The sequence below is a fragment of the Mustelus asterias genome, chromosome 8 (assembly GCF_964213995.1).
Source record: "Mustelus asterias chromosome 8, sMusAst1.hap1.1, whole genome shotgun sequence".
Classification (NCBI taxonomy): domain Eukaryota; kingdom Metazoa; phylum Chordata; class Chondrichthyes; order Carcharhiniformes; family Triakidae; genus Mustelus; species Mustelus asterias.
In genome coordinates, this window is record NC_135808.1 from 112,555,247 (window position 1) to 112,567,251 (window position 12,005).

Below are 12,005 nucleotides of genomic sequence, written 5' to 3' on the forward strand. Positions count from 1 at the left end.
AATATCAACAGAATAAATTTATTGAAGCTCTTCAATGGCCGAGCTAGCAAAGACATTGCATTAACCCATGAAGGTGAGGAAGATTGATTACTTTTATCCAACTTGTACCATTGCCGATGAAGTCTGTTTGTGGCTAATCCTTTAGAAAATATTCTAGTATAATGTTTGCAGTTCTGAATAACTCCTTCCAAGATGATGAGGATTAGATAGGGTGGATAGTGAGAGCCTTTTTCCTCGGATGGTGTTGGCTAGCACGAGGGGACATAGCTTTAAATTGAGGGGTGAGAGATATAGGACAGATGTTAGAGGTAGGTTCTTTACTCAGAGAGTAGTAAGGGCGTGGAATGCCCTGCCTGCAGCAGTGGTGGACTCGTCAACGTTGAGAGCGTTCAAGTGGTTATTGGATAAACATATGGATGATATTGGAATAGTGTAGATTAGAGGGGCTTTAGATTGGTACCACTGGTCGGCGCAACATCGAGGGCCAAAGGGCCTGTACTGCGCTGTAATGTTCTATGTTCTATGTTTCCCCCTTCATTTGCGACAATAACCCTAATCACTGTTGTTCTTCACAGAGAATCCTACAATGCTGACATACCTTGAAATCCTTACAGGACCCCACTTATCTTATAGTTCACCTGGACTAATAGGATCTTGCTGCAATTAAACAATTCCTCCAGCAGTAAAGTACTGTATTAACAACTTTCATTTTCATCCCCACGGATTATACAAGTAAATTATTTTATTTGGTATTTAAGTGTTGCCATTTTCTATTTTAATGTTATTATTGGAAATGTAAGCTATTTAAAAGTAATCAAAACAGTAATTGTTGGAAAAACCCAGCAGGTCTTGGCAGCATCTGTGGAGAGAGAAACAGAGTGAACATTTCGAGCCCAATTTGACTCTTCTTCAGAACCAAGAGGTGATAGGTTTTATGCTGTTGAAAAAGTGGCGGGTTGGTAGTGTAGTGTCAGGTAGAAGAGGAAGGAAGATCAGCAGGCAGGGGGTTAAATGTCAAAAGAATTGTGGAACACAAGGCAAAATGGATGGTAATGATAGCATTAAAGAGACAAAGCATTGGTCCAGAGAAGGTATTAATAGCAGAATAAAGATCAGTGCTGTCTGAAATCAAAATGATAGAATGTGTTAATAGCAAAATAAAGTTTGGTGCTGTCTGAAAGCATGGAAACAAAATAACCCTAACACCTCCCCCTGCCTCCAAGTGCAATCTGTATCTTGTTCTCAAGTTTTTGCTTTCAGGTAGCGCTGACCTTTATTCTGCCATTAACACATGCTGATATTTTCCTTTCAGACAGCACTGACCTTTATTCTGCTATTAACAACTATTCTGGATCAATGCTTTGTATCTTTAATACTATCATTACCATCCCCTTTGCCTTGTGTTCCATGACATCTTTAGTAATTTAATATCCCCCACACTCTTAACACCTATTGCTGACTATCTCTCTTCTTCCAACTGACCCTCACCCTTTCTTCAACAGCATAAAACAAACTTTCTTCTTCATAACTGAAGGGAAGTCGAAGTCATATTGGATTTGAAATATCAACTCTTTCTATCTCTACGGATGCTTCCAGACTGGCTGAGATTTTCTAGCACTTTGTCTTAATTTCAGTTCTCCAGCAGCTGCAGTATTTTGTTTAAATAGATTAACGTGGAGTAGCGGGAGCGAGGATTTATATCAATGTCAAATCCAATGAAAGACTTCACTTGAGAATTCTTCCTTTTGCCACAAACTATGGCTAATATAATGTGAGCTCCTACTTACCAGTTCCTGAAGTAGTAACCAGCTTGGGTTTGCTACGAGCTCCATCTCCTCTGGTGGTGTATGCTGCCACAGTAATTGAATATGTTGTTTCAGGCATCAGGCCTCCAATAATGGCTTCCTATAATTAAATGCATCAGAAGCAAATAGTTTACAACATTTACCTATCCACAAAGCACCCAGGTTTTACCATATGCTAATATTGAACAATCAGGATGCTAGGGAGCAGACATTTGGAATCCTGACCAATCGGCTAAGCATAGGCAAAGGGAGAAAATATCAAACAACATATTGTATCAGAGAAAGATAAGGATATACATTCAGGGTTTTGACAGTTTATTATGCCATCATGATACATAGACCCCATGGCTTTCATAAACATGTCTTGCAACTGATTAAGAATTAGCATGGATTTAAATTTTTTATTATTGATGCTTTGAAAAATAAAAATGCCTTTAAAGTATCTATGACTCCAGAACATATTAACAATTTAATTTAAAAGAATAAAAATAAAATGCACATCATGTGAAAGTCAAATAATTGTAAGTTTATGTTTTGGTACTGCATTTTATTTGCAAGTTTGCTTGTAATCAAATTTTCATCCTAACTAATTAAACCAGGTGCATTCTTTTTGTGTGTAATTCAGGTGAAAGAATCAGATCTTCCAGCAGTCCTTGTCTGAACCGAAGTGCTGAATTCAACAAACCACAGAAATATCATATAAATTAATAACATAAACGGAATAATGCATTAAAATCAAATAAGATTAATTGGGACAATCATTTGTAGAAATCAAAAAAGCAACACCAATGCACTGCAAACCACCATTTCCACACATGCATTCAGGTATACACACTCCCACCTTCATCTAAGCTCCTACAGTCAACTAGATATGGCTTGGATTCATCTGGGACAACGAGCAAAGCTTTTCATTTTTGAATTGAAAGAAAACATCCATTGTTCAGCCTTTCCTCCTCTCTGTGATACTGCTTACTCACACAGTTGGATAAGCTTATCTGTGGGCTGAGTGCACGATAAAATGATTCATAATTTACCAAATTAGTGATCTGGGCATTAAACTGAATAACCCAGTTTGTTTTCCTGCCCTTTGTCAAATTAGGAAATGGGAATCCCTGTTGTTTCAAAATCATTCAAAATGTTATTCTGTTTGGTAAGCAAATATATCCCTGGGGGTGAAAAATTGTTGCCGCACCATTCCACTAAATGCACAACTGCGCTGGGAATACTGATTTGTGTTTTTTGTCTATAACAATCTCACTAACTTCTGTGGCTAGGATGGGAATTATTAATTTAAGCAAGTGTGTTTGGATTTCCCTCTTCCTGCCTACTAACCTGACTCCCATGAAGCCAGCAGAGTTAACATGGTTGGAGAACATTCATGTTGCCATCCCAACAGGATCAGTCAGCGGGTGGAGACTGCTGGTGGCCCTTTACAAGCATGGATGGTGCTTCAGTGCCCAGAGGGGCAGGAGCAGCACTAAAGGGGCAGCAAACTCCAAAGACAACAACGAAAAGATTTGACCAAGATCTTCTGTAGGGACAGAGTGAGGAAAATTTGGATTTGGGCAGTGAGGAGACAGTAGGTCTTACTGCTCAATTTTGTTCAATTTTCTGTTACCATCTAGTTCACAGAATTTTGCCATTTGTAACTTACTGTTTACAAGTAAATGAAATTAATAAAGGATAATCAGTTCGGAAAAGGGTATATCAAAAATATTTTCAGGCAAGGAGGCAGACATAAAAAAAAACAAGATGCCGTATACATTTGCTTACTGTCAGCACAGAGAATGATAGTTCATTGTGGGTTTTGTTCTCTGTCACTGATCCTTTCCAATTTTTAAAAAAAATCACAAATCTTACATGGCATGCTAACAAGAAGACAGGTTGATCTTTATCAGGATGTGCTGCCCATACAGTCTGCAGAACTGCCCAGCTTAGTGATGCAATACTACTGGTTTACACAAACCAGTTCAGTACAAAACAAGTCTCAACAAACAACACATCACACGCAACATAGCAAAGGGAAGAAAAAGCACATATTGTGCCAGCACCATTGCAACAGGCAATAAAGTGTAGATTTGAATCTACAAGTAGATCATCCATTAGATTCTCCCAGTAAAGTATATTTCTCATGCAAGTGTCTAATTCAGAGAGCAAAGGAAGTTCAATGCCAAATGGTAATGCAGGGATGTCAAAGAGAGGTGGTCAACAAAGAGTACGCTCCATTTTTCTATTTCCTTAATTTCCATCCAAAGACTCAACACCTGATTACTAACCTACACTATCCTAAGTTAAACCTTGATATATTTGTCACTGCTATCACTCAGAGGTAAACTGAACAATAATGGGCTGAAAGCAAATTTATTTATTTTCTAGGAATCCAGCATGTGATTTTGCAGGGATGTGATAATAAGGCTGGAATTGATCACAACATATTTAAAATCGCTCTAACATCACTATGTAAGTGTGAATGAAGCGTGCAGTTAATAGGTATACACAGGTGTGATGATCTTGCTGATTCCTCCATGCAGTGCTCCTATATTCACAAAGTGACCTTCAGTTATCAGGACAAGTGAATAAGCTGCAGCCTTCTTCATTATCACAGGCTCCTTCTAAATGTACAATTTCACAATTTAGATGAAGCGGAAGTGTTGTGATGTACCAGAACTCTATTTGAGGGTCACAAGCACTATTAGTGCTAAGATGATTGAAACCCTCTGAATTGCAACACTACAATTCTCCCCTTGCAGGATTGTGTTGCAAATAATAGCTCTCAATGAGCTTGGCAAACAATTTGCAGTTTGAAAGATAGCTTAACCATAAATAGAAGATTCCTAAATTGCACTCTATTCCAATTGTTTCACATTATAGTAAATGGATAAATGTATGAGCAAACTACATGACTGTCCCTGGCTATTTTGTCAAAAGGGCTGCCTTTTTCTAAATGCAAAACTGACTTCAGGTTGGCTATATCTGTCAGCACTGAAAAAAATGAAATTTGTTGAATTTTGTGAATCAATTAATTGACTAGTCTAATAAAACCTGTATCTTATCAATACCTTGATCTCTAATGTTGTTCACCTCTAGCCGAAAGGCATCGTATTTGCCACAAAGAAAGACAGAAGCTATCAGTGGCATCACTTGTTTGAGCACAGAGCAATTTTTGCATCAAAGTTAAGGAATGTACTATTGACTTCCATTTGTACAGTTACTCTAATAAAAGCACCAATTCTGTAAAGTACGCAGTATTCTTAAATTCTTAATGACCCTACCCAGTTATTCTCTATTTAAACCACATCTATTATATTCATCTTTGACATCCCTCTGATGACTTGATAGAAAGCCCATGCCCAGACTTGCACATGTTTATTACTCACATAGTCCTGGGTGTCCTCAGACTCCCACTGAATGGATGGGTTTGGGGAAAATAAAGACAATTAGAAAGAAGGGATTAGAGGAAAGACAATCTTGACTGGATTAGTAAGGATACATGCTATCTATGAACAGAAAAAAATAACATTTCAAAATAGCATCTTTCAGACTGCATTGCACAGCAATTAGTAGAGTTCATTATTTATTTCTTCAATCTAGAAGGTTCAGCCATCTGCATTTGCAGCAGTAGTGTTTGGGACTTGCTCACATTAATACCTGCTGCTTACTCTTTGTTTAACAGTTACCTCTTATAGCATACAGCATTTGGCCAATTCTTTCATGCCACATACTTCAGGTTGTCTAATGCAAATTCAGAAATATAATACAGAAATAAAGTCTAAAAATTACACACACACACAATAATATTAAACATTTACACCAAACCCATATCTACAACAACATACAATCATAATGTTCCAGTCACCTTCAATTTATTTTCTGCTAATTTGGACTTATGCATGTGGTTTAGTCACATAATTTCACTGGCATAAAATGATCTTGTTCTTGAAATTGCATATATATAGCTATAAATACGAGAGACATTAATCAGTTGAATCAATTCCCATTTCACAATGAAATTTTAGCCAAGAATAAGAACAATGCTCATTTTGCACATGCAATATGGTTTTGGCAGAACAAAGTTCCTTAGAATGAGAATCAAAGGCTGTTGCAAGGCAGCAAATTTAGATATACTTAGTCTAAAGCTTTGTACCAGGATGAGTCACATCAGGTACATTGACAAATAAGGGACAGGCATAGTCAGTAATCACAGACTGTTGACTTTCTGCTTTTGTTAGCAATAAAAACACATTTATTATGTGACGCACAATGCATTTTCAAGTAATCAACTGTAAAGATTTATTGATAAACTGCTAGTAACCCCTTCAGGTGTGCTAATCTTATGTAAATATAATTTCAGTGCAACATTCATAAGTGTTGCAGAGTTGATGAAAGGAGTGCATGGATGTTACATATACAGATTAAGTGCCACGTAACATGTTCATTTGGAAAACAGAAACATAGGGATATCAAACAGGTGGTAGCTTGGGATACATAGTTGGCCAAGAAAAAAAGCAGAAAACAGTGGAGAACTGGGGAGTATTCAGCGAGGCCACAGAGGGGTTAATGTTAAAATCATCTAATTCTTCCAACGTATAAATAGAAGCATTTAAGGGAGAAACTGTTTCTTTTGGCAAATGAGTTGGTAACCATCACCAGCTATCCAGACATAAGTCACTTGTTGGGAACTGAGCATGAAGAAAGATGCCACAGAGCAGGATATAGTGTCAGGAGAGTGAGGAGGAGCACTTCTCCTAATTCAAAGTCAGTAAAATGTATGAGGCGCTTTCAGCTTACTGATGAGGTTGGTACTGAATTATGTCAGCTTTTTTGCCTCAAGCCACACAATGGATAGAACTGCCCATAACTTCCAGGGTCCTGATCAACTTTTATGCCATAAGCTCCTTTTAGGCTTCAACAGGTGATAGTAGCAACATCTTATACTTTGGAATACACAGATGTACCAAGACGTCAGAAAAGAGAAATACTTCTATCTCCATTCCCATTGAACAGGAAAAGTGAGACGACTTTGTCTGCATGGCATACTACAAGGTTCTAAGTGACTGTACATTGTCTGGCATGTTCCCATAAGAACAATATATCATTTATCAATTAAAAGAAATTCCATTCTCTCAACTTAAAGCCTACAGTTAGGTATACAGTGGTGTTGTCCAGGGATTGATCTTAGAGCCACTGTTCTCTTTGATAAATATTAATAACCTTGATTTGGGTATGGAGGGCATAATTTCAAAGTTTACAGAGGAAATGAAACCAAAATGTGGTAAACAATGAGGAGGGTAGAAACAGACCACAGGAGGATACAGACAGATTGGTAAAATGGGCATACAAGTGGCAAATGTATTTTAATTAAAGTTTAAAGTGATACATTTTGGTATGAGTAATGAGGAAAGGCAACCCATATAATATAAGTGGGTGGAGGAACAGAAAGGCACACAAATCTTTGAAAGGGCCAGGAGAACTGAGAAGGCTGTTCAAAAAACAAATTGGATTCTTTATTAATTGAGGAACACAGTTCAAAAGCAAGGATGTTGTGCTAAACCTTTACAAAACACTGCTTAGGCCTCAGCTAAAATAATTCATAATTTACCAAATTCATGATCTGGGCATTACTGTGTTCAATTTAATTTGGGAAAGACGGTCAAGGCTTTGGCGAGGTTGAAGAGTTTTATTAGAATTGTACCAGGGATCAGAATCACAGAATTATTATGGTGCGGAAGGAGGTCATTTGCACCTCATGAGAGACCTCAGTTATGTGGAGAAGCTGGAGAAACCTGGGCAGTTCTCCTTGGAAAAGAGAGGGTTAACAGGGGGTTTGATAGAGGTGATTTTGAATGTTTTCGATAGAATAAATAAGGAGGAACTCTTTTCAATTGCAGAGTGGTCGGTAATCAGGGACTCCAAGTTTAAGATGCGTGATAAAAGAAGCACAGCCATCCTGAGAAAACATTTTTTTAAACACAGCAAGCTGTTGTGATCTGGAATGCATTCATTGCCTGAAAGGGCGGTGAAAGAAGATTCAGTAATGGCCCTTCCAGGAGGTTTCCAATTAGGAACACATCGCCGAGATCGTTGCCCAATTAGGGATTGTGGACAAGACAGTGAGTCAGGATCAATATTGAATGCGCAGATTTGAAGTGTGGAATTAGAACCTTCGTAGTCGCTGTACAAGAATTGGACTGTAGCGATTAGGATGAGCTCCTAATGACGCAAATAGAAGAGAGACAGGGAAGGTCTGTAGCCCAGTTCAGTTGTGAAAGTATCTTGTAGGGACTGCCAGCAATTTCCTTACCAGGACCACTATCAGTAGGTTCAGCATCAATTATCAGCTTCTGTCATCACAAATCTCTGCCTAAGGCTGACGTCTGGCTTGCTGGTTTCCCCCTTAAGAGTACTGACTGCATGTCTTTTATAGACCCTAATGACTTTCCACTATGCAATCACCTACTCCAAGCTGCCATGTTCTAGATGGTGTGTGTGACCCGTCATCTGCAGCCAATGCTGCTACAGGGTTGCCAACAACATTCCCACTCCACTCCTGGGAAAGATGGGAGGAAGAGTAAAAATGTTGGGATACCAGTCCAATCGGTTTTTTTTTACCTAATTTTTCCAGCCCCCAATGGCTGGGAAAATTCTCCTATTAACATTCACTTTCTTTTGATGCTGTCTTATCTGCTGAGTGTTTCCAGAATGGTGGGTTTTTATATCTTTAATATGAGACCAGGTTTATAGAATCCCTACAGAACAGAAAGAGGCCATTCGACCCATCATGACTGCACCGACAACAATCCCTCCCAGGCCCTATTCCCGTAACTTCACATTTTTATCCTGACACTAAGGGGCAAATTAGCATGGCCAATTAACCCAACCTGCACATCTTTGAACTGTGGGAGGAAACCAGAGCACCCGGAGGAAACCCACGCAGACACAAGGAGAACGTGCAGACTCCACACAGACAGTGGCCCGAAGACAGAATTAAACCCGGGTCCCTGGCGCTGAGAGGCAGCAGTGCTAATCACTGTGCCACCCGGTTGCACTAGGTAATTTGGTAGCGTTGGCAGGTACTCACACTTGCAAAAAAAGTACTTACTGAGGTGATTTACAACTGTTCATGAACAACAGTATGTCACCAAGATACATTTTAGACCATCAAAAGAGAAAAAAAAACTGTGTTTTGTTCAGTAATTTCTTTAACCAAAAGTTTTTCTTTTACAAGTTGCTAACAATGAATCCAATATATAATTTCCAAAAAGTTCATCAAGTGGATTCAGACACACCTTAGTCAACATTGCAAATGATCCAACACACTTCAACTATAAAACTTATATTGTGAATTAATTTGGCCGTAACACGGGATTGCTCAGGATGAGTAAAAGCCCTTGATAACTTGTTGATTATAGATTATATTCATTCTCATTGAGGATTCAAGAGTCAGTTGCTTGCTAATAGTGGTGAAATTTAACCAAGAGTAAGCTTTTTGCGATCTTCATAGAAAAACATCTTCCTTTTTTGGCAGTATAGGTTTGCCCCCACGTGATTTGACATGAAAAGAAGATGATTAATGCAAACCAAAGAAATAAATGAGCAAAAAATACCCAAAAGTAAGCAATGGCATGAACCTACCAAAATACTGCTGATAATCTGAAGCTAGTCCTGCAGTAATAGTAACAAACAGTAATTTGTTTTTACTTTCACTAATTGGCATTCCATGCCAGTTGTAAAGGCCTCTCAAGTATCACAAAATTAAGTCTTGATTTTGCCTGATCATCAGCTTTACTTTGATTTAAATTTGTTTCATTGGCAGTAGAAAAAGGCAATGATGGTTATTACCAACGGCAAAATAATTTACCAGTTACAGCTCAGAATTATATATAAAGAACAGAAATAAAATTAATTATTAGAGATCATTACATTAATGATTTGGACAAAGGAATTGAATGCAATATCTCCAAATTTGCAAATGGCACTAAGCTGGGTGGCAGTGAGTGGCTGGGTGGTGAGGAAGATACTAAGGCTGCAGGGTGACTTGGACAGGCTGGCTGAGTGAGCAAATACAATATAATTTGGATAAATATGAGGTTATCCACTTTGGTGGCAAAAACAGAAAGGAAGATTATTACCCGAATGGTGGCAGTTTAGAAAAAGGGGAAGTGCAACTTGACCTGGGTGTCATGGTGGAACAGTCACTGAAGGTTGGCATGCAAGGACAGCAGGCGGTGAGGAAGGCTAATGGCATGCTGGCCTTCATAGCAAGAGGATTTGAGTATAGGATTAAGATGTCTTGCTGCAGGGCCTTGATGAGGCCACACCTTGAGTAGTGTGTGCAGTTTTGGTCTCCTGTCTGAGGAAGAACATTCTTGCTATTGAGGGAGTCCAATGAAGGTTCACCAGACTGATTCCTGGAATGGCAGGATTGACATATGAAGAGAGAATGGATCAACTGAGCTTGTACTCACTGGAATTCAGAAGAATGAGAGAGGATCTCATAGAAACATACAAAACCCTGATGGGTTTGGACAGGCTATATATAGGAAGAATGTTCCCAATGTTGGGGAAATGCAGAACTAGGGTCACAGTCTAAGAATAAGGGGTAAGTCATTCAGGACTGAGATCAGGAAGAACTTCTGCAGTCAGAGTTGTGAACCTGTGGAATTCTCTACCTCAGAAAGCTGTTGGGGCCAGTTCATTAGATCTGTTCAAGAGGGAGCTGGACATGATCCTTGTGGCTAAAGGGATTTAGGGGTATGGACAGAAAGCGGGAGTGGGATACTGAAAGTCATGATCAGTCATGATCATATTGAATGGTGGTGGAGGCTCAAAGGGCCAAATGGCCCACTCCTGCACCTATTTTCTGTTTCTATCAGCAGAAAAATAATATAAATATTAATTCTTCAGTGACACTCTGCTCCATGCACAAAACACAAATAGAAGATTTGATTCTGTGCTCACATTCATATTTCACATTTTTGTATTCTTACATTAGAGTTTGGCTGGCTTTTTGGGGGGGCGGGGGGGGGGGGGGGACACCAATTTTCTAAAACATGATAGAGGTGACAAAGAGTTTGTGAATGGTTCACTCTTCATTTTCGACTTACAGTGAATCATATTAGTGTAGGGAGAAAATACTATGTGGTATATTTGAAATGCAATTTTTGGAGATAAAACAAACATTTAGAAGTCATACTATGAATAATAATCATTATACTGATAGTTTTGTACCAGATCACTACAAATTAACATCCATCAGACAAGCTAATATAGTCAATGTCTGAAAAGTACACAGTTTATGCATCTTTGGTTTGCATTTGGTAGATCAAAACAGTTAATGATAGGGTGTTGGGGAGAGTTATAGAACAAAGAACAAAGAACAAACAAAGAACAATACAGCACAGGAACAGGCCCTTCAGCCGTCCAAGCCCGCGCCGCTCCCTGGTCCAAACTAGACCACTCTTTTGTATCCCTCCATTCCCACTCCGTTCATGTGGCGATCTAGATAAGTCTTAAACGTTCCCAGTGTGTCCGCCTCCACCACCTTGCCCGGCAGCGCATTCCAGGCCCCCACCACCCTCTGTGTAAAATACGTCCTTCTGATATCCGTGTTAAACCTCCCCCCCCTCACCTTGAACCTATGACCCCTCGTGAACGTCACCACCGACCTGGGAAAAAGCTTCCCACCGTTCATCCTATCTATGCCTTTCATAATTTTATACACCTCTATTAGGTCACCCCTCATCCTCCGTCTTTCCAGTGAGAACAACCCCAGTTTACCCAATCTCTCCTCATAACTAAGCCCTTCCATACCAGGCAATATCCTGGTAAACCTCCTCTGCACTCTCTCTAAAGCCTCCACGTCCTTCTGGTAGTGTGGCGACCAGAACTGGGCGCAGTATTCCAAATGCGGCTGAACCAACGTTCTATACAACCGCAACATCAGACCCCAACTTTTATACTCTATGCCCAGTCCTATAAAGGCAAGCATGCCATATGCCTTCTTCACTACCTTCTCCACCTGTGCCGTCACCTTCAAGGATCTGTGGACTTGCACACCCAGGTCCCTCTGCGTATCTACACCCTTTATGGTTCTGCCATTTATCATATAGCTCCCCCCTACGTTAGTTCTACCAAAATGCATCACTTCGCATTTATCTGGATTGAACTCCATCTGCCATTTCTTTGCCCAAATTTCCAGCC

The 12,005-nt window shown here is 39.4% G+C and overlaps 1 protein-coding gene across 2 annotated transcripts in view; it reads right to left on the minus strand.

The window, feature by feature from the left end:
- LOC144497459 (receptor-type tyrosine-protein phosphatase F-like) overlaps positions 1–12,005 on the minus strand; it is a 469,757-nt gene that overhangs the window by 114,976 nt on the left and 342,776 nt on the right. The window contains exons 13-14 of one of the 2 annotated variants that reach the window (XM_078218747.1): positions 5,183–5,209; positions 1,788–1,905 (exon numbers count right to left, since the gene is read on the minus strand). In XM_078218747.1, the coding sequence (XP_078074873.1) occupies positions 1,788–1,905; positions 5,183–5,209 (145 nt within the window). The remainder of the gene's footprint in view (positions 1–1,787; positions 1,906–5,182; positions 5,210–12,005) is intronic. The other variant, XM_078218748.1, reaches the window with a different exon arrangement.